At 40.3% G+C, this 23,683-nt stretch overlaps 1 protein-coding gene across 9 annotated transcripts in view; it reads left to right on the forward strand.

Moving 5' to 3' along the window:
* Positions 1 to 23,683, forward strand: part of LOC125452535 (doublecortin domain-containing protein 2) — a 128,012-nt gene that overhangs the window by 101,253 nt on the left and 3,076 nt on the right. For 6 of the 9 annotated variants that reach the window (XM_048531075.2, XM_048531079.1, XM_059645602.1 and 3 more), the window contains 6 exons: positions 1,277 to 1,342; positions 3,646 to 3,823; positions 4,557 to 4,660; positions 10,026 to 10,493; positions 19,342 to 19,411; positions 20,109 to 20,171. In XM_048531075.2, the coding sequence (XP_048387032.1) occupies positions 1,277 to 1,342; positions 3,646 to 3,823; positions 4,557 to 4,660; positions 10,026 to 10,493; positions 19,342 to 19,411; positions 20,109 to 20,131 (909 nt within the window). In that variant the 3' untranslated portion in view covers positions 20,132 to 20,171. The remainder of the gene's footprint in view (positions 1 to 1,276; positions 1,343 to 3,645; positions 3,824 to 4,556; positions 4,661 to 10,025; positions 10,494 to 19,341; positions 19,412 to 20,108; positions 20,172 to 23,683) is intronic. The other 3 variants (XM_048531081.2, XM_048531080.2, XM_048531083.2) reach the window with 3 other exon arrangements.

Genomic DNA, 23,683 nt, shown 5'->3' on the forward strand with positions numbered 1-23,683 from the left:
TTTCGGCCAATACCTTGTCAAACGTTAGGAGCCACAACATGGGTAATGATGATGAATAGGAAGAAAATTAGAACGGAAATCTTGTTAGAGAGAGGAGCAGAACTTCTTTAAGGTAGGCATACCTGGAAGAGATTAGGCAGTTGAATTAAGCACTAAACAGAAAAAAAACCCAAAGAATTGTGGATGCTGGAAATCAGAAACAAACATTTTTTTGTAAAACTCAGCCAAGTCTGGCTGCATCGGTGCAGAGAAAGCAGAGTTAATGTTTTAGGTGGAGTGACCCTTCACTGGGACTGAAATTTTACCTCTGCTTTTTATCCACACGTGCTGCCAGATCTGCAGTGGTTTTCTGGCACTTTCTGTTTTTGCTTGCGTGTGTAGTTTTGGATCTTTTCATGCTGGATAACATTCTTAAAAAAAAACCGTCTTGAGTTTTTAGATAACACGGTGTGAAGCTGGATGAACACAGCAGGCCAAGCAGCATCAGATGAGCAGGAAAGCTTGATGTTTCGGGTTGGGACCTTTCTGCAGAAAATGCTGCTTGGCCTGCTGTATTCATTCAACTTCACACCGTGTAGTCACACCGTGTTATCTCAGACTCTCCAGCATCGGCAGTTCCTATTATCTCTGCCTGAGTTCTTAATTTCTTTTTGATAGCAATCAAAACTGATATGTGGATTAGAAATGTCTTTTGTTGAAGATTTAACAATAACAGCAAACATGTTTAACTCGACAGTGGGTAAATTGGCTATTAGCTACCTTGAAAACCAAACCCTATTACCTGGTGAAAAGAATCCTAAATTGCTTTATAGATCTCCTTCCCTGTATCAACTGCATCCACAGCTCCTTCTTTTGACCTGTAGTCTTTGGGATTATATCACCAAATGAACATGGACTCATTTGATTTAACTCTCTTTTTCACATTTTGCAGGATGCTTAAAAAAAGCTTTTGTGTAAAGTGGCTTGTAACATTATGTTTTCAAAAAGCTAAAAACTTTCTTGCAGTATACATCTCATTGAGGAATAGGATACTGATAGTGAATTTATAAAGAATAATAGGGAACAATTGGTTCAATGTTTTGAGCAAAAATGATACAATATCTACAACAGTCTGTAGCCCGTAATAATCAGCAGTGCCCAATTACGTAATTGTGAAATGCTCCAATCGTTTATGGCTTTTGCTTTTGTTCTTGAGATTGTTATGGTCGCTGTTCAAAATTTTGACTTGTACTCCTACCAAATTGCTATACATCTGATTTGCTTTTTGTTTCCTCAGTTTGAACTACAGCAGATTTCTCATGGTGGATCAAGTGATTCTGGATTGTTGACCTCTCCCCAACAGGTAAACTGGTGGTTGTCGAACAGCAGTTAGCTGGCAAAACAGCAGTCCTTCTTTTAGCCTTTATTATATCATTGTACACTTGTGCAATAGAAGTTTCTGTGTGCTGGAAATTTGGGGACTGATGTCAACAATTGCCAGTAGAGAGAAATGGGCTAGTGGTGAATTACCAGCCTCTTCTAACCTGAACCAATTTTCTTTTCCATTAATGTCAATGGTATGGACCAATTTCACAGCACATTACGTCAAAGACACTTCTTCATTTGGCACGCTTTAATTTTGAATATTGATTATTGTTTAGAATTGACTTATTACATACAGGGGCAAGATTTATATAAATAAAATATAGACAATTCCTAACAAAAGTATTTTTATTCCTATTATCCGTTGCAAACTCCCCTTCATATTTGGCCAGTATTAATCAAACAACAGAGTGAAATTCTATATATTTTTGTAAAGTTTTTTCCCCTACCATGTTATTAGAACCAGTAGCAGGCAATAGAATTTCATATGTAAAGGTTAATAGTTTGCATGCTCATGTTATGTGGCATGTTTTTTTTCTCACTTCCATACAAAGCTAACAGTTCAGAATTAGATGAGTAAAGATTCCAATCTGGGAGTGCAATTGGTCTGGCCCAGTGGTCTGGTAGGGCTCATTGCATGTTGGCAACCTATTTCAGCATTTCCACTGATTCCAATAGAAGTGTGAACGGAAGAATATTAATTCATCATGATCCAATTTTGAGTTTGCAGCTGCAATCAATTTCACCTCTAAAGAGATAAAATGAGGAATCTTTTGAAATCTCCTTCGTGCAACATGCTGCCTTTGCAGTAATGATGCTTCAGTGATAAATCAAGTTGTTCTGACTTTGAAGAATTACTCATTAAACCAATTGCTGTTTATGGTAAATTTGCTTAAGGATTAACTACCAGGTTGCTTTAGATTATCATGGTTCTGACTCTCGAAATTAGAATTTGAATCCAGCTCAGACTGACACAGCAAATATTTCTTTTTAATAGTCATGAATCTCATTTTTGGTGAGTTTTGAAATTCTCAACCCACTTTCTCACAAATGTAAGTTCACATCACAAAATAGATAGATACTATTTAGCAATTTTATTAAGAAAGCAAAATAGTTGTTACTGACACATGGAAATGATTACAATGTTGCAGGAAGGGGCCACATTTTTGGTAATGTGTTAGGATATATTGTGAGAATGTATGAAGACAATTTTACTGTATGCCTCGTTCGTATTATTTCAAATTTAATATGCTTTGAGGTGATGCCGGGGACTGTTTACTCAAATACTGATCTCTCACATTGTCTTTTTTAAAGCCTCTAGACCCTGACTTTAACTGCAGTCAACGCAGATAAACTGACATTTGTTAAAGATGTTGAGAACTATTTCAGGTCTCATCCTGCTTTCCAAGAGCCATGAGAGTGGCTAGTGAGGAAGGCTCAAACCAGAGATGAATGTAAGACATGTTACTGGGGCAGGAAGAAGACCTTTCCTCTTTTCTCTGATTATACCTCTCTGACCTGCATTGGGCCATTATTCTACGTCAAAGCTGCTATATAAATGCCAATTATTGCTTTCACACTTGACTGATGCAACAGAATTAGCCACTAATAGTGCCAAAAATGGAAATACATTCCATTTCACAGTCCTGTTGGAAGTTTATGTGGTTTTGCACAAGAAAAGTTTGAATGTGGCAGTACAGTCTCAATAAATTGATGAGAGACATTTATATTTTGAGAAGAGGCGTGTAACCTTCCCGAACTCTCTAGCGCCCAGAGAATTAAAAAAAAATTATATGAGGGAAAATTTCCAGACAGCACAAAACCGAACTGAAAAAATATTACTATTCTACACTCCAAATATGTACTTCAGTCACCTTCTCCATCTCAGAGTTAATTCTGATGACTTTTAAAAAATATAAGCAAAGGGGATTAATAACTTAAATGATAATTCTCAGCAAGCATTTTGGTTCTGGTGACGAGAGTCCTCAGCACTCCCAAATCTACTGATGAGCTTTTGTGAATATTGCACTCCCATGATTGGTCAGTAAATCATGAGGTTGCCCAGCCTCATGATTGATGGACTGTTTGGTGAAACAGGACAGGAATTAAAGGAAAATCAATGACTGACTCTTCCAATGAGCTGTATGCATCATTAAAAGTAGATTAATGTAAGATGAAATTGCACTGTACGTTGATTATGCACGCTGTTTTATCTGTCATAAGCACAGAAATAAAGCAATCATTTTTAAAAACATGGAAAATGTTTCTCTTCCTCATTCTTAGTCTGAAGGTGATAGCTCCCATTCTACAACAGATGGACAAGTGGGTCCTCCCCAGACAGTCCAAGGGCAACCAAAAGACCTGGAAGCAAAGCCTTCCAGGGAGAAAAACTCCATTTTTCGTGCAAAACCCATGAAGGTCAAACACCACAAACATTCAACTGATCCTTTGGCAGATTATGGTAAGATGCAAAATAGCTCTTGTAATCAAATTTTAAATGCAATTCATTTCTATAGAATTTTGTTTCCTATAACATTGCCCAACTTTGACTTAACGTGAATGAATTTTTAACAGGTTAAAATCAGCCCTATTATTTAGGGAACACTATTCACTTGCTGCTCAGTGGCATGTAGAGAAAGGAAAAGAAAATGCATGTACAGCTTATCTAGTGTTGTCTTTTGCTGTATTTTAGAATGCTACTCAAAAAACCATGTCAAGCCTACAATTTTGTATTATTATATAGTGCTAAGCTCTGAAATTTTCCTGCCTAATTTTTGATTCGTCCAAAGGTGGCAAGTATTAGCTGCATTGAAAATTAACTGGCCAGATATTCTCATTTGTTGCAAAAATGGACACTGGCAGATAATCAGTGTAAATGACTATACTTTCTTTATTAGAGGTCACCCCATTTTATGGAATGAGAAATTGTTGTAAGATTTCATCATAGCTGTTACCTTTTGAGCTCAGAAATACAAGGGTGAAATAAGTTGGAATGAAGATATATTTGGTGGCAATTTTTGGAAATATCATTTAATAACTGTGTTTAAAGTCCATAATGTACATATAACTGGACGTTGAATTTCCGGGCTTATTTGGCTTTCATGTATCAAATGGCTTTCATTGAAAGCACAATTGCTGTTTGCAAAGGTAACCTCAGTTTGTGTGTAACAAGATGAATATTGTCTTTGGTGTAGAAGACAATGGTGTATTTAAAGCTCAAGACACTCGCAAAGAAACCCAAGGTGCTGCTGAGGTGAGAGAAGATGCAGATATGAGGGTGGATCTACCTATCGATCAGGTTAGATTGTAATTATAGCTTTTGCCATTCTTTGACAAGTGCAGAGATATTTTGTTTTTTCTAGTTTGTCCATTTTGTGGACGCAGGATATGAATGCTGGAAGATGAATTGAAATGAGACATAATTTTATTCCTCCTGCAAGATGTTGTTGGTGTCTATTGGTAAACTATTGCAAAACATTTAATTTTTTTATGCCTATGTTTCTTCTAAGAGCTTATTCATACGCTTGTTTCTCTATTTAATCAGATTTCATTTTAGTACTAGCCTATTAGAAGAAACTATATCCTTATTTCATGGTAATTTATTAGCTATTCCTTCTGACAGTAGGATAGGATGCTGTATCTGAATAGATGAGAAATTCAATGGAGTGTGAGCTTCTGTTTGTGGTCCATCTATGCTCACTTACCCAGCTCCATTTGATTAGTTTTTGAAGTTGATCATTCTTTTTAAATGGGAGAGTATGTTACAATTAACATCTAGTTCATTTAAATTCTCTTCCTCACCTTTTATGAAATTAAAAACGACTATATTTAACAGAAAATTATTTGTATTTTTATGGCATCCCAAGTCACACATCATCCTAATTTGGGAATATATTAGTGTTCCTTCACTGTTACCAGATCAAAATCTTGGAACTCTCCCTGATTGCACCACATGAACTGCTGAACTGCTATAGTTCAAGAAGGTGGCTCCCCTCCAACTTGCTAATAGAATCATAGAATCCTTACAGTATGGAAGCAGGCCATTCGACCCATCAAATCTACACTGACTCTCCGAAGAGCATTCCACCCCGACCCACTTCCCTATCCTAACCCTGTAACCCTACATTTCCTATGTCTAATCTGCTGAGACTGCACATCCCTGGACACGACGGGCAATTTAGCCTCTGAGAAAGGGTCACTTGACCTGAAACATTCGCTCTGATTTCTCTCCACAGATGCTGCCTGACCTACTGAGCTTTTCCACCAATTTCTATTTTTGTTGGTAAATAATATGTTTGATTTTATTTCAGAGATAGTAGGAACTGCAGATGCTGGAGAATCTGAGACAACAAGGTATAGAGCTGGATGAACGCAGCAGGCCAAGCAGCATCAGAGGAGCAGGAAGGCTGACTTTTCAGGCCTAGACCCTTCTTCAGAAAAATTTTCTAAAGAAGGGTCGAGGCCCGAAATGTCAGCCTTCCTGATCCTCTGAAGCTGCTTGGCCTGCTGTGTTTATCTAGCTCTAAACTTTTTTATCTTTGATTTTATTTCGATAAGGTAGCTATTATCTTATCCTTTAACAGACCATAACATTCATTTTTTGTTGCATTTCATAGCATGTGCTAATAACAGTGCTGTGTTGGTTTCGAGTATAATATTTTATTGACAATATTACAGTAGATGATCTATTATGTGATGTGAGATGTCTTCCATTTCTTTCTAAATGGGACCTAGCTGTTCTTTAAAGTTTCCCCAAATATCTGGTGTGAATTCAAGGTGCTAACTTGCTCCAACGTCCTTCATTTTGTTTGATGTAAATTTGGGACTTAATGTACAGTAAAGTGTTCCTTCTCTAACTCATCTGCCAATGTGTATCAAGATAGGCACACTTACTATATCAAAAGTATACATCATTGCAAAACATCTGAAGCTGATAGGATAATATTCAAATTCGCCTATTTCCTGATTAGGCTCCTGGTGTGCAAATATTGTTAATGTGTTGTCCATTGCATGAAATGTGGAAATACAACTGATACACTTCCATAGTTTCTAGGCAACAGAAGTGTCTGAAATTCTGATTTTCAAGCCGTCTATTTCTCATCTGATCCCCATAACTATCTAAGAAGGATGTATTTGCATTGGATGTTGTTATGACATGGAGACAGACAGCTGTCTTTCTACTTCTATATTCACAACACAGTCATAATTAAACCATCGAAGACCCCAAATAGTCACTGCAATGGTTCCTAACAAGACTTTGGAATAACTAGCCCCTGATGTTGTGAATAGTTAATTTCCAGGCATCGGTTTTGTATCTTAAATAAAAATCTTAACAACTTAATAAATAAATACAAACTAACATTAGCAAAGAGAAAATTAAATGGCGTGGTAAGTTGATTGACTTAGCTTTAAACTGGAAACATTTGTTTTCAGCCCCATTCGCACAAAAGACAAACAGACATATGGAGTTAAAGGACAAATGCAAGAAAATAACAAAACTGGCTAGGTTATGAAAATGGCTTGATGATGCATTGTTTCATAGGCATAAATTTGGATTCCTTGGCGGTTTTCTTTCCGAAATGTTGATCAGGGTCACCTTCTCAGTTCACTCAGGCAAAGGCAGCAATACTCCAAACTCAAATTTCTTCTCTTTGGGCTTCTGGAAGCTGGCATATCAGATTAATTAGGGAGCTTTCAAACTTTCATGTTGCCTCAGCAGCATTTCAGAACCATCTTCAGAATACATAGTTCGAAAAAACACTTTGATTCAGGTTCCACCCTGAATCAGTCATCAATGCCTCAGTTACCATTCAACACATGCCATCTGTTTGAACATAGGGTCTCCTGCTGACTTGCCAAAGCCAAATCAAATAGCTGACTTCTGCTTTCTGTTTAAACACAATACTCTCCCTGGGGTTGCAGTATCTGTCCAAACCTGTTAATCAAAGCTCGGCCTGTATTTAGCCTCCAGACCTGGCCTCACAAACAAACAAAGCTTGTTTGGTGTGTTCTTTTCTGATTCATTTAATCTGTTCCAAAATCCATCATTCATTTCTAGTTTATAACTCAGAATTGATAAAAGAAAAGGGTAAGAATAACAAAAAATCAGTGTAATATATCAAAGGATCATTAGATGAGTCATGGGATGACAAGATTATCCAATGGTGAGATGCTGAATGAATTCAACCCATACTCTCTGGAACTTCGAAGAATGAGAGGTGATCTTGTTGAACCACACAAGATTCTGAAGGGGTTTAGCAGGACAGATACTGAGAGGTTACTTTCCCTGACTTGGGAAACTAGATCAGAGGGCACAGTTTCAGCATAAGGGGCTTATTATTTAGGACTGAGATAAGGAGAAACGCCTTCGCTAAAAACATTGTGAATGCTTGCAATTCTGTATCCAGATTGTTGCAGATGCCCTATCGTTTAATACATATGAGACTGAGTTGGACAGATTTATAGTCACTGTAGAATTCAAGGAATATGAGGACCAGGCAAGAAAATGACCTTGAGGCCCAAGATCAGTCTATTTCACATTGGATGATGGAGCAGGCTTGAGCATGTATCTAGTCTATTTTAGCTCTTATTTCTTATATTCTAGTGTTCTTATTTATTTATTTATTTTGGACCAGGACAAAATGCCCTTCAGTTTGGTGCAGATTCAAAATAATTTATCTGCCTTGTTCCTTTGATAAAGTAGTCTGGTAACTGTGAATGTAAGTGACTTTTTGCACTCTATCATCCTACGCAGTAATGACAGTGATGAATGTGAAACGTATACAATGATCTAATAATTAATTCACATTCAATTCATGTGCGAATTTAATTGAATTTTTATGTGCAGGAAATTGATAGGGTAGCTGTTGGAAGTTATATCTCTCAAGAATTACTATAACTTATAAAGTATTTTTAAAAAATTCTCAGTATTTTTCCAATTTAATTTTAAGGACGAGCATGTGAAAATACTATCTTCAGTACAATTGTTTAATAATGTCATATTTTGTTGATCTAAAAGATTTTTTGCAAAGCTCGATTTCACAAAATATATTTCAAACAATGTAGAAATTTTCACATAAATCTCTGGACAATTAGAATTGGAGGTAGCTTAGTGGTAATGCCACTCACCCAGTAATCCAGAATCCCAGTTTAGTGTTCTGGGACAACAATTTAAATCCTACCATCGGAGTTGATGAAATTTGAATCGATTAACAATCTGAAATAAAATTATAATCTGATGGCGAAGATGTAACCCCTGTCAATTGTCATAGGAACCTGCCAGGTTCAGTAATCACAAATGGCTATATCACAGAATGAAATCAGTCATCCTTACCTGGTCTCACCAGCAAATCACTCCAAAGGTACTGCAATGCAGCTGATGCTTACTGCCCTCTGAACATTTTGGGATGTGAGATAAATGCTGACATAGCCAATGACGCACACATTCCAGGCACAAATAAAGAAAGAAAACTGCTCCACCATTCAATAAGATCACGGCAATTCTGTTTGTTTCTTAAGTTCCACATAACTTTTGATTTCCTTACCTGCCCTCTGGGTGCTAAGCAAGTGCATACTGGATGGTAATGCCTGTTCAACTGACTGGGCTCATTGTTCTGGATATTCTAGATAGGCATTTTTCTGGACTGATTACTGTGGGCCCTGTGTACTTAGAGATCCCTCACACATCAATGATGTGTTATGTGTATTTAGTGTCAGGTTCACCTGGGTTTCCTTGGTGGTTTGTAGAAGTCTAACGGTGGATGGTAGAACTGGCAGATTGGCAAGTGTAAAGCTGCTCCTAAAATGCCTTTGAAATGAGGCCAGTAGAGATTTGAGTGTTCTCCAGTCCCTGGTGACCATGACATTTCTTGGGACAGCAGCCATAAAAAATATACAGTCCATACCTTCAGACATTCAGCCTGTTCATGGCAATATTGACAAGGGCAGGGCATAGCAATTTACCGTGTCATTCTGGGAATTCGTTGTGCATGGGCAAGTGTCATATCTGGCAGGAGTTGCAAGGTTGGGATCATCCTCCCTTACCAGGTCTTTGATTTGTTTCTGTTTGGCCTGTGGCTCCAATATGTACATGTCAGGTTTTGTTCCCATAGAAAGGTTCTGACAGTTGATCTGAAGGTCTGATTACTTGAATGGGCTTGAATATGACACAGTGTAACATTCATGGATTTCAACACAGTTGAGGTAATTTTATACTTCTGCCCTTGTAGCAGCAAATGGAGGTCATAGAGATGCTCTATAATTCCAAACCCTGACAGTTGCTTCTTGTGGGCACTGTTCCTCTGTGGTGGTGAAGGGTCATAAGGATACAGTAAGGATGCAGCGAGGAACAAGATGGCATAATTAGGCCTTAAGGTGGAAAAAATAAAACATTACGTGGAACAGTGATTTTAGCACTAATAATGGGAAATAAAGGGACTGTAACTGACGGTAAGGTTACAGAGTAGAGTGAGATTGGCTATTGGATTCTAAATTTATTCTTGTTTTATGTTAGTTTGCTGCCTGCTAGTCTCACTTGTTGTCCAACCTGAAACTTGTGCAACCATGAATTAGCTAGAATACCATGAAGATCTCCATTTGTGACTCTGACAATGGATGAACCGCAAATTCTAGCCTATTGAAAACAACTGTGTTGTGTTTTACAGATACCTGCTGAAATTGTGCATGAGGAAGAAATACCATCTTACGATGATACGGCATTTACAACCAACCACAAAGAAGATACCTGTTATGAAGTGGATGATTATGAGAATAGAAGAGAGCAGTGGAATGACCCTAATGGATGGACGGGAGATGAGGATGGCCTAGTTGAAAATGTTCAAGAGTACAATAAAACTAAAGAGGATAGCCTGTCCAATAATATTGATCATATCACTACAATACTTGGAAATTCAAATACACTACCTACAGGAGCAGATGAACTTCATAGCGAACAGGAGGATTCAAAGAAAGAAGGCTCTCGTCCAATCCATGATGGCAACATGACAGGTGTGACTTCAGAACAAAGGAGCTTACAATCTGCTCAGAAAGATCCGGTGTCACATGAATCAGAAACATGTCAGGAGCTGGCAGAGAATCAACAGCATATTGATGAAGTCTCAGAGTTAGAAAAGGTTAGCAATAAAAAGGAACTTAATGAGCTGTAATTCCACAAAAGTGTGCAATCGCTAATTGTTGTGGTGGAATGTGCACGGAGACAGTACAGTTGATTTTTATTTAAGAAATCATTTAAACAAGTTGAGTCAGACAAGTACTGCAACTTCACAAGAAGCGAAGCTAGACAATCGGAACGCAAGTAATACAGTACTACTGTGTAAGTTGCCAGAACTTTATGGGGACAAAATAGTATAACTTGGAAGGCTTGTTAATTATTGATGAGTTCATGTTGGGTGTCATCCGAAGGAAGAGTAATTTAGTAATGTAAAATTAAACTTCAATCAGGGATCTCATTGTGGTACACTTCAAATTGTTGTTCAAGCCTTGAACAAGTCAAGGAATTGGAATGTCAAAAGCAGCAGGCTCAGATCTATTGTCCCAATGTTAAACAATTGAATATTTAGTATAGCTTGTGACCATAGACATTACAAAGTGTACTGAACCAGTTCTTGCCATGGCAACAGGGACTTTCAATTCTGTAAGTATCAATTTACCCACTTTATAATGGCCATTTCCAGCTGAAGAAATTAGTTAGTATTTTTTATTCAGATTGTGTTAGTTTCCTGAAGACAGACAGACATCACTGCAGGCTCTTTACCTTTACATCCCACCAGTTATATTTCAATGAAGAAATCTGCATAGACCTCACAGGTAGGAGCCTACAGTGCAGCCTGCCCTGGGATGTCCATTTTCATGGAGACGCCTTTGGTGATATAACTCCTTTCATTGAGTAGCATTTTCATCAGTGATTCTTGTGGGATTTACAAATTTGAAGAAAAGATCTAAGCCTGCTGCAGTTCTTTGGAGAGGTGAGATATCCTTTTGGGACTGTAGAATCATAAAATCCCTACAGTGTGGAAGCAGGCCATTTAGCCCATTGAGTTGATACCGAACCTCCAAAGAGCATTCTACCCAGACCCACCGCCCTGCCTTATCCCTGTAATTCTGCATTTCCCCTGGCTAATCCACCTAACCCATACATCCCTGGACACTATGCGTAAATTAACACGGCCAATCCACCTAACCCGCTCATCCTTGGACATCTTTGAATGCTTAAGAATAGGTATGAATGTGCTTAAAATTGAAAGAGGCCAGTGGAACAGTCAAACTGCCAAGTCAATTTTAATTGCCTGCTCTTTAAACTGAAAAAAATGCTTGTGATTGAAAGAAATTAATGCTTACACTATTTTCGAGACATGTACTTATTTAAGCGTATATGACCAAGAGGGGATTTGATAGTGCAGGTGGATATTTCCTATAGTATAAGGAACTAGGACTAGCAGACAGGGTTTAAGAATAAGAGGTCTGTCTCTTCTAAGACCAAGATAAGTAGGTTTATTTTTCTCTAAGGGTTTTAGTATACAAATTATCTTCTCCAGAAAAATATTGGAAACTGGATCAGTGAATATAATTAATTCTGAGATGAATAGACTTTTTTTGTCAAAGGATTAAGCGTTGTGTGAATCAGATAAGAAAACAGAGCTGAAACCATAGCCAGATCAGCCATGATATTAATGAATGACACAGCAGCTCCAAAAGGCTGAATAGGCTCCTCCTGCTCCTATGTTTGTTAATATAAACCTGAGGGCTACCTTTACAGCATTAATGCTGCTTGACGTATTCTGGAAACCACCATACTTACAGTGAGTGTCTGGGGAAACTTGGTAATTCATAGTTTGACAACGATAAGTGGTTATATAGAGATTAGCTTTATTTGAATGTGTGGCTATGAATAACAATGTTTATTTTTATAAGGGATTGCATACTTGAAGATAGCTTAATATATTGAATAAAATTTGATCAATGAGCGTGTGTTTTTTAGTAGTAAAGTTTATAATAACCCATTTATTTCATCTCAGCCTGGGTTCTACCCATGGTGAATGTTGACATGAAAAGTGGAAGTCAGTGCACTGGGAGGATTTTCATAGGTTGCCATGAGTTGGCGTAGCTGTAGTGAGCCAAAGGTAAGTTTGGGAGGGCATTAATTGACATTGGGCAAATGAAAGACCATTGAGTTTGTAGATGACCATAGGTTGGAATGGCGTTGAGTGATCAGGAATGTGGATGGAGGCATGAGTTGACATGTATGGGGCATGGATGGGAATTTGAAAGTTAAGTGTTAGGAAGTCTTGCAGTTTTTATCGTGATTGGAATAATGCACAACAGTACCAGATGTGTTTTTTAAACAGCCACACTCCTTGTGGTCACCGCTGCACTGCTTTAGGGACAATGGGCGAAACTCCAGTTCGTCCAAAGGAGGGAAAAAAACTAAACGTGTAAGTTATCTAAGTGGCACCCTGAATTTTCTAGATTCTGCACGCTGACTCAGAAAAGGAAAAAAATCACCCCTACTTCTGCGTGCACGCCAGTGGAAAACAGCATGACATGAACATATATTCCATTCACTATGTTACGACATTAGATTTAAACGCTCTCTGATTTTTCTATCTCTTGTCATCATCATATCAAACGCTGTGAAAATGCTGCTTGCATAGGATGTATCATCAATTGGATTAATAAAAGGCTATTGCTCGGAAAATGCCTTGAATTTAGCTGTCAAGGAAAAGTAAATCTTCGGGAAGGCTCTGTAGATTTTGACTCTACGCACCTGTCCAATGTTTTGCCAAAGATCTGTAGCTCGGGTTGTGGGTGACATGGTTAACTTGCTCGCTGAGCTGGTTTGTTCTCGTTCAGATGTTTTGTCACCATGTTAGGTGACAGCATCAGTTGAGCCTCCCGTGAAGCGGTGTTATTCTAATCCGCTTGGAATTTATGCTGTCCAGTCTGTTATGGTGAGCAGAATAAATTCCAGTCTAAATTCCAAGCAGAGTAGAATAACACCGTTTCTTTGGAGACTCCACTGATAAGGTCACTGAGCATGGTGACAAAACATCTGAACAAGAACTAGCCAGCTTGGCAAGCAAGTCAACAACCTCTCTACACCTGACCTCAAAATTATACTTACAGTTAAGTATTACATTTTTTTTGGGCTTTAAAACTGAAATGTTTGGTGTTGACTTCTGGCACTCCCTATCAGATTGATTGATTAGGTCAAAATAAATTTCATTTATTCTGAATGCAGCCACACCATACATTCATGCTGTTTGAGGCCCAGGGTGTGATGTGTACTCCAACCCTTAGTAATTTGGATGTTTGGGACTCTAATTTATATTTGCACCATCATAACAATTTGTGTTTACACAAGGTCTTTAGTAAAAAGCTCGAGGGTCTTCAGAAGAACATTATGAAATAAAGTTTGATATCTGAACATACAATATAAGGGCAGAAGTAGATCATTTGACCCCCTGAGCCTGCTCTGTTATTCAATAAGATTTTTTGTGTTCGGAATTCCATATTGTCATCTTATGGGGCTTTTAATGCCAAATATTGATGGATTACTCTCCTGTGACTGTCTTGGGGCATTTTACTAAGAAGGGGGTTGTAAAGAGGGAATTCCAGAAAACAGAGCCTCTGCAGTGGAAAGTATGACTGCTAGTGATAGAGTGATTAAAAGTGGGAAACTACAAGAGGTCACAGCTGGAGAATGCAGATAACATGGAGGGTTGGATGGTTGAAGGAGTTACAGAGATAGGTAGGAGAAGAGCCGCAATGATATTTTAAAATAAAAGGAAGGTTCTGAAATCTAACACAAGATTATGTGATAGAGATTCTTTGGAGGTGCGTTAATCATTGAATGTTAATCATTGAATCACTACTGAACAGAAAGAGGCCATTTTGCTCTGCACCGACCCATCAAAGAATATCCTACTCAGAACCACTCCCTTCCCCCACTATCCCCACATTTGCCATGATTAATCAACATAACTTGCACATCCCTGGACACTACAGGGCAATTCAGCACGACCAATCCTCTTTAACCTAACCTACATTTCTTTGGACTGTGGGAGGAAACTGTAGCACCCAGAGGAAATCACGTAAAGACAGGGAGAACGTGCAAATTCCAAACAGACAGCTGCCAAGGCTGGAATCAAACCTGGGTTCCTGGCATTGTGTGGCAGCAGTGCTAATCATTGAGCCACTGTCCTGCCCACAGTGTGGTGGGATTTTTCTCACTAATGACACTGGGGGCCTAACTACAGCAAATAAACTGTAGCGAGTCAAGAAGACAGCTCACCATCATCTTCTCAAGGGTAACTAATAAACACTGGATGGGGCTGGAAGAACACAGCAGGCCAGGCAGCATCAGAGGAGCAGGAGAGCTGATGTTTCGGGTCAGGACGCTTCTTCAGCAAACTCCAGCATTGGCAGTTCTTACTTTCTCTAATAAGTACTGGCCCAGCCAACAATGCCCACATCCCATGAATGAATTTAAAAAAGAACTTCTGCTACACACTGCCTGAACCCACTTTCCTGGATCAAATGGCATTACATTGATTTTTCTCCTGGAGGTACTCCCTGTGCAGAATCTACAGCTGCTAGCTGGGAAGAAGCCATGTCCTGCAGTGGAGAACTTGCTGCAGCTCCATAATGTGACTGGACAGAATTTTTTTGGGGAGCCATAGCCCCTGAAATATGTACTCAAAATCTTGTGAAATCTTTCTCAGGAAGTTACGCTAAGGGTCGGAGCATGAGTGGCTGTGAGAGGAATTGGGCATCTCTCCTGCTAGAGATGTAGACAGCTGCATTTTCTCCCTGATTTTGTCAGGAACTTTTACATGACTAATCCTCTGGTCTTAGTAGGCAGTTGGCAATACAGTGGCAAGAGGATTGAGTAATTAACTGGTTTCCATATACCCCACGCTATTACTTAAATGTGACAAAACAGCCAAGAGTTGAACGGTTACAATCCCACAGCAAGGAAAAGCTAAATTGTGACTCCCAGGGTGAGCATCAAAAATTTTAAATTATGCGATGGGACATAAGCACCATTGCCTGGACCAGCATTTAATGCTCTTCCCTAGGTCCCTTGAGAAGCTGGTGGCAAGGTGTCTTTCAAACCGCTGCAGTCTGTTTGATCTACATAAGCCCTCAGTGCTGTTGGGGAGGGTGATCTAGTATTTTGATCCAGTGACACTAAAGAAACAATGATATATGTCAATATCAGGATGGAGTTTGGCTTGGAGCTGGACTTGCAGGTGGAGGTGTTTCCATATGTTTGCTACCTGTGTCCTTGCAGATGGCGGTGTTTATGCATTTGGAAGGTGCTGCATAAAGAGCTTTGATGAATTTCTGCAGTTCATCTTGTAGATGGTGCATGCTGCTATCATACTGTAGGCCTCCCTGATCGATGCACCTTGTTTGACAATGACTCTATCACCTGATGTTAGACAGTATATCAGTGGATATATCCTTGCAGATCTGAATAGCATATGCTGGATCAGGTATCTTGTGGTTACATCAGCATGCTACAATAGATTTGGCGCTTCTTTTAAAAAATAGCTGGCAGCAGGATTTCACTGACTGACATATTGAGGCCTTTCCTGAAATAATTGAATTGAAGACAGGGATGGGGATGATTAAGGGGAAGTTTGGAAAGGTATTTTATTAATTCTTGTTGGCTGGCGTATATTTTATCTTTAATTTGCTAAAATCTTCCTTAACTTCGACATTTGTTTTTGCAAGCATTTCGTCTAAATGCATTTTATACTTCCAGGTCAGAACACGTTTGCCAAAGGTATATCTTGAATATTTTCAGCTTCTTCTGTGTATGACACCATTGCAATTCATTCTTTAATGTTTAACACCATTTCCTGTCATGCTAACGCTCATAAAAATATTTAATTAGAATTGAGTTTGCAGATGATATAAAACTTGCAAATGTGGGGAGCATTAAGGAGGAATGTAGCAGACTTCTGAAGGACGGAACACATGGCAAGTTAAGTTTAATGCAGCAAGTGCGAAGTGATATATTTAGTTATCAAGACTCACAGAAGGCAATAGAAACAAAATTATACAACTCTGACTGGAATGTCGGAACACAGAAACCTGGGAGTATACATAGGCAAATTTTTTAAGGTGACAGGCTGATTGAGATAGCTGTTAAATAAAGCATATGGGGTCCTTGGCGTTACAAGTGGAGACAGAGAATGCGAACAAAATATGTTCTGATAAATCTTGGTAAAACATTGATTTAGACCTCAGCCAGAGAATGGTGTTTACAAAAATTCAGGAAGGAAGCTCAATGGCTTGCAGATGGTATACAGGATATTTACTAGCAAGGTGCTGTGGTTGGAGGGTGGGTAGCGGGATCTAAGTTATATTGTGAAACTAGAGATGCTGGGATTATTTTGCTTAATGCAGAGAAGGTGAAATGGAGATTTGATAATGTATTTCAAAATGATGAGGAATTTCAACAAGGTATAGAGGAGAAACCACTTTCTCTGGGAGGACATTTGGTCATCAAAGGCTGCAGATTTAAAATTGTTTAATAAAAAAATGGTAATAAAACAAGAACAACATTTTTACACTGCAAAGTATTCTGAAGTGAAATGTACTATAAATTCAGATGACACCAGGTTATAGTCCAACAGGTTTATTTAAAATTGCAAGCTTTCGGAGTGCTGCTCCTTCATCAGGTGAATCTGGTGCCAGATGATTCTGATTTTGACGACTGCAGTTCAACACTGGCATCTCTACATCATGTACTACAAAAATGATGGAACACAATTCAGTAGTAATTTGCAAAAGAAAATTGGATAAATACTTGAAAGGAAAAACCATTAGGCAATTTTGGGTGGAGAGCAGGAGAGTGAGACCAACTGCATAGTTCTTTTAAAATAACAGTGTCAATTTTGTGGGCTGAATGGTCTCCTGCTCGGTTGATTGACTCAAAGTCATAATATTCTGGCCACTCATGGAATTGTTTGAAAAATATTGAATAACCTATGGATAAACAGAGACTGTTCCACAAAGTTCTGATTGTTATGTAATTATAGCAGATGAATATCGTTGTTAAGGTCAGCATTTATTTCCAATTCATAATTGTACTTGTCTCCTATGCAAAATAGGAACACTAGTAGCAAATTGCCAATGAATCTGCTGTGTCATTTGATGAGATTATGGCTGGTCTGATAATCCTGAATTTCCCTTTCCTGCCTTTCCTCCATAACCTGAATCCTTTATGGATTAAAAAATCTGTCTGTGGAATCCCTGGTGTGTGGAAGCAGGCTATTTGGCCCATTAAGTCCATGCTGCTCTTCCAAAGACCATACCACCCAGACCCATCCTCTGACCCTTATAGCACTGCATTTCCCGCAGCTAACTCACCTAGCCTGCACAACACAGGACATCATGGGAAGTTTAGCATGGCCAATCCACTTAACCCACACATCTTTGGACTGTGGGAGGAAACTGGAGTGCCTGGACAAAACCAACACAGGCACAGAGAAAAAGTGCAAGCCCCACACAGTTGCCTAAGGGTGGAATCAAAGCCAGGTCCCTGGTGCTTTGAAGCAACAATACTAATCTCTCAGCTTTGAATATAGTTATCAATCCCACCTTAACAGCCATCTACAATAAGTAATTTCATAGATTCATAATGGCCAGAAAAGAAATTCCTTCTTATCTCTGCCCTGGTTGAGTGGCCCCTAATTCCGAGATTATGCTCTCTATACTCTCCAACAACAGAAACAACCTCTCTGCATCTACCCTGTCAAACCCTCTAAGAATTTTACATGTTTCAATCAGGTTGCCTCTCATTCTTCCAAACTCCAATGAGCACAAGTCCATCTTACACAACCTGTCCTCACAAAATGTCTCCCCATATACAGGATTAACCTAATGCCACTGATATATATTTCCTTAGATAAATCAATTGAAACTGTTCACAGTATTTTAGGTGTGGTGTAACTAGTATGAGATTTTAATGCAGAAACTCCAGATGAGATCTCTGATAGTCCAACTTACACAAGACACCTGATAGACGTACTGGTGCATATGTTTGCTGCACTAGGAAGCCTCCAAGCCTATATATGCAGTATTAATTTGATGTTCAAGATAAAGGCCTTGATGGTGAATGAGTACCTGTCAATTGTTAGGATGAGAGATGAAGCAAGAGAAGTAGTTGGTGGTTTAATCTATGTTATCAAAGTTTTTTTTTCCTTTACAACAAAAGAGAATGTGAGGAATCTGCTGTTGACGTATCATTGGGTAGAACTGATGTTTTTATTTCATGGTAATGATAAATGCTAACATAATAATTGAATAGTCTGCTTTCTTTCAATGCTTTTCTGTCCAACAGCCTATTTGTTCTTAAACTTAAGGTCGCCATTATGTATAAGTATTGTGTTTGTTTTATCCCTTCATGTGACCATTTAATACCATTTACCACTGAGAAAATTTTAATGATTCAGTTTACTCATTTACACTTTTGAAAGTCGTGATTTATGCTATGCTGCAGGTCCAATAGCACAGCACAGCGCTTCACTCAGGTGGCCAATTTTTATGTGTGATTCCTTACATTGTGAAGCAAGTGAGCCATGATAGCATGGTCTGGTCCAGATGTCAGTCCTGTGGCATGTTGCTCCTTTCCCTTGAAGCCAAAAACATTACCTCAGTGCCGTCTCACACATTGTGCACAAAATTGGCCAAACATGAAAATCTTCAGAAGGTTTCTGCTCTCCCTACATTGCCCTTTGAATGCAAAATTAAAAATGCTGCTGAGACCTAATTGATTGGCTTCACAAAGTCCCAGATGTCATTCTTTGAAGAGGAATAACACCTTTGTCAAGTTTTGGTTGGCAGAACATTCACATTCAATAGTTGGGCAGTTAATAGCAGCTCTAGCTTATGTGCTGTGGTTTAAGGAAATAAGAACTGGCTGAACAATCATGGTTTACATTCCAGGCACCAAGGGGACAGGAGAAATTCAGAAAACTGTTTGGATTTCATTTCAGGAAGTCAGCAAAATCCATGGGTAGGTCTTTCAGGTGCACAGATTTGGTAAGATTTAGTAATTTATAGATTAAAAAAAAGATGGCAGTCTATTTAGATTTCGTTGGAAATTCAGCAAAAAAAAACCTGTAAAATGAATTCCTTGTTCTGTAAAACCTACCATTGATTTGAATCAGTTTATTGACTCCAATGATGCACATTCATCTATTTAAAATGTCCTCTCAGTTTCCCATGAAATTAGATCTGAAAGAAAAAGATTGTAATTGTATTCATATACAAAGGCTAGTTCCATAGATGGACTGGATCAGAGATCTTGAAATTAAACATTATTATTCACTCTTGGTGTGTTTCAGCTGTTCACTGCTGCATTTCTGCTGTGCTTTACTCTTCCTGATCTTTTACGTGGTAATAAATAAGCAAATAACACAACATTTAGAGAATTAATTTGTCTGATCGAGCAAAATGATTCTTCTGTTATATAAGCATCCGCTCAGCACAGCTTCTTCAATGACGGCATCAGATTTTAGTCACCTTTAGTTACACAAAGTTTGTGTACATTAGTACTTGTTTGTCTTTGCTGGATTATGAACCTCTGTTGTTTCGATTCTCACACAGGAAAGGGCTGAATTCATTAATTGCAAGATACATGCATTATTTCAGATCATTCATCTTCCTGCATGTATGTTGAAATGACTCTGTGCTCCTATATCTTTTCTTAGATGGTTACAAAGATAACAAGTGAGGACAGTGTCCCCTGTTCCACACCCTAGATGAAGCATGTGGTAAGTCCAGATAATCTTCCATAGCATGAATTTAAAAGCTTAAAAATAACACCGCGTGCACTAATTATTGAAGTTTAGGACATATTTGATATAGTGGCGCAGATTACTCCAGTATTAAGCCAGCATTGTGCAATTAATTAGGAAATGACCTGTTGCTTGCTGGCATTGATCAGTTTATATGTGATGAAGAGGCAAAGAAGATTTGCCGAACAACTTATACATTTCCCAACCATGCACCATTACCCTAGGTGCTGGTGCCACTGTTGTCCTGTCCCCACAGCCCTCAGCCCGTGAAAATCACCCTCCACCCACCCTCCCATTTGTTGTATCTGGCATTGGTTCCTCTGGAATCCTGAATCTCTGGTGGGTGTCCTTCTCTGAAGCAGCCACTGTCTCCTCCATGGTACTGTTGAGCACAAAGAACTGCTCCCTGCTGATGAGTTGGCAATTCTCTGCAGGCAGGACGTCTGACCCAAGCTCATGATTCCAGGGGAAGCTGTGCTGGTGATCTGATTGGCTGGTGGTTTGGTGGGCCTTCCTGAGCATTAGCAGCAAGCAGGCAAGAATCACAACATCTCAATAAATTGTGCCCCATGCTACTAGTATCTGACATGCAGAGAAACAAACTAAATTCCTGCCTCCCCTGGGTGTAGTGCTGTTACCTTCATCAACATTTTGATATTGACTCTCTCTACAAATTACAAAGGAAAGCTTAACATTTTTATAGGCCTTTGGTCGCATACCATCCTGACTATTCCGTTATATCCTGATATGGTGATCAGGACCCATGTAACTGAGATGGTTTCCATTAAATTAAAGGGACAAGATTTAAGTGACTAACTGGGTCAGGAACTGAGGTGAATGGCATGCAGCATTGTCCTGCATTTCGGATGCTGTTTGGTCAATCAAAAGTTATAGTGGTGTGGGCGAAAGGTGAGACCCAAGCTTGCTGTTGACTCATTAAGGAACAGTCTGCAATTTTTTCAGGAAAGCCATGGTGGATCTGAAACAGATCAAATGATAAGATGCAGTGATAATGGGAACTGCAGATGCTGGAGAATCCAAGATAACAAAGTATGGAGCTGGATGAACACAGCAGGCCAAGCAGCATCTCAGGAGCACAAAAGCTGACGTTTCGGGCCTAGACCCTTCATCAGAGAGGGGGATGGGGAGAGGGAACTGGAAAAAATAGGGAGAGAGGGGGAGGCGGACTGAAGATGGAGAGAAAACAAGATAGGTAGAGAGGAGAGTATAAGTGGGCAGGTAGGGAGGGGATAGGTCAGTCCAGGGAAGATGGACAGGTCAAGGAGGCGGGATGAGGTGGTAGGTAGGAAATGGAGATGCGGCTTGAGGTGGGAGGAAGGGATGGGTGAGAGGAAGAACAGGTTAGGGAAGTAGAGACAGGTTGGGCTGGTTTTGGGATGCAGTGGGTGGAGGGGAGGAGCTGGGCTGGTTTTGTGATGCAGTGGGGAGAGGGGAAGAACCTCTTCCCACCCACCCTCCTGCAAAAATTCCATCCCCTATTCCCAATTCCTCCGCCTCTGCTGCATCTGCTCCCAGGATGAGGCATTCCACTCACGCACATCCCAGATGTCCACGTTCTTCAAGGACCGCAATTTTTCCCCCGCAGTGGTCGAGAACACCCTTGACCGCGTCTCCCGCATTTCCCACAACACATCCCTCACACCCCGCCCCCGCCACAACCGCCCCCAGAGGATCCCCCTCGTCCTCACATACCACCCCACCAACCTCCGGATACAACGTATCATCCTCCGACACTTCCGCCATCTACAATCCGACCCTACCACCCAAGCCATTTTTCCATCCCCACCCTTGTCTGCCTTCCAGAGAGACCACTCTCTCTGCGACTCCCTTATCCGCTCCACACTCCCCTCCAACCCCACCACACCCGGCACCTTCCCCTGCAACCGCAAGAAGTGCTACACTCGCCCCCATACCTCCTCCCTCACCCCCATCCCAGGCCCCAGGATGACCTTCCATATCAAACAGATGTTCACCTGCACATCTGCCAATGTGGTAGATTGTATCCATTGCACCCGGTGTGGCTTCCTCTACATTGGGGAAACCAAGCGGAGACTTGGGGACTGCTTTGCAGAACACCTCCGCTCAGTTCGCAACAAACAACTGCACCTCCCAGTCGCGAACCATTTCCACTCCCCCTCCCATTCCTCAGACAACATGTCCATCATGGGCCTTCTGCAGTGCCACAATGATACCACCCGAAGGTTGCAGGAACAGCAACTCATATTCCGCATGGGAACCCTGCAGCCCAATGGTATCAACGTGGACTTCACAAGCTTCAAAATCTCCCCTTTCCCTACTGCATCCCAAAACCAGCCCATCTCTTCCCCTCTCCCCACTGCATCCCAAAACCAGCCCAGTTTGTCCCCTCCACCCACTGCATCCCAAAACCAGCCCAGCCTGTCTCTGCTTCCCTCACCTGTTCTTCCTCTCACCCATCCCTTCCTCCCACCTCAAGCCGCACCTCCATTTCCTACCTACCACCTCATCCCGCCTCCTTGACCTGTCCGTCTTCCCTGGACTGACCTATCCCCTCCCTACCTCCTCACCTATACTCTCCTCTCTACCTATCTTGTTTTCTGTCCATCTTCGCTCCGCCTCCCCCTCTCTCCCTATTTATTCCAGTTCCCTCTCCCCATCCCCCTCTCTGATGAAGTGTCCAGGCCCGAAACGTCAGCTTTTGTGCTCCTGAGATGCTGCTTGGCCTGCTGTGTTCATCCAGCTCCACACTTTGTTATCTTAAATGATAAGATGCACTGGGGAGCCAGTCATGGTCACATCATTCAATAAAAGGGATTTATAAAGTGTGTATGGCCAAGAATGATGCCCATTCATTAACATAATTGTCATCTTGCCAGTGTAGTTAATGGAGCAAGTGGACTGTGATCACTTAGTCAGTTGAGGGGGTCCTAACTCTCTGGGAGACAGTGAGGTGTGAGCTATGTTGGGAGGTGGGCCCAAGAAGTATTGTGAATGTAGCTCATTGCAAATAAACACATGGATTGGGATTCAGGTACTCTGAGGTAAGGTTGAGGACCACTGAGCATCTCCATCCTCAGGAGCCAATGCAGAAGCCTGTGCACGAAGAGGGGAATAGTATAGAAAGGAGGGGCAAAAAGACAATAAAGACTATGCCCTCAAGATGGAATGTGCCACTGAGGAAAATGATCCCTTGTCAGCTGGAGTCTGTGGGCAGATGGTCGTTGAGATTTGCGCTGACATTGAGAAAGACCTCAGACCTCACAGTACTGGGCACCACATCTTAATTAAAGTCACTATGAATTCAAACGTCTTTGACTCGCGCTCATTTGAGGAACTGCGTTTCGTGTAGGTTGTTAATGTCCTGTGTGTCAGGCCTGGGTTTTTCATACAATTTCAGAAGGACAAGGACTTATGCACAGAGACAATGAGATTTGTTTCCATGCAAGTCTGCCCCAGGTGCAGGGCATGACCTGTTGCAGCCTTGTGGC

The sequence above is a fragment of the Stegostoma tigrinum genome, chromosome 4, assembly GCF_030684315.1.
Source record: "Stegostoma tigrinum isolate sSteTig4 chromosome 4, sSteTig4.hap1, whole genome shotgun sequence".
Lineage (NCBI taxonomy): Eukaryota > Metazoa > Chordata > Chondrichthyes > Orectolobiformes > Stegostomatidae > Stegostoma > Stegostoma tigrinum.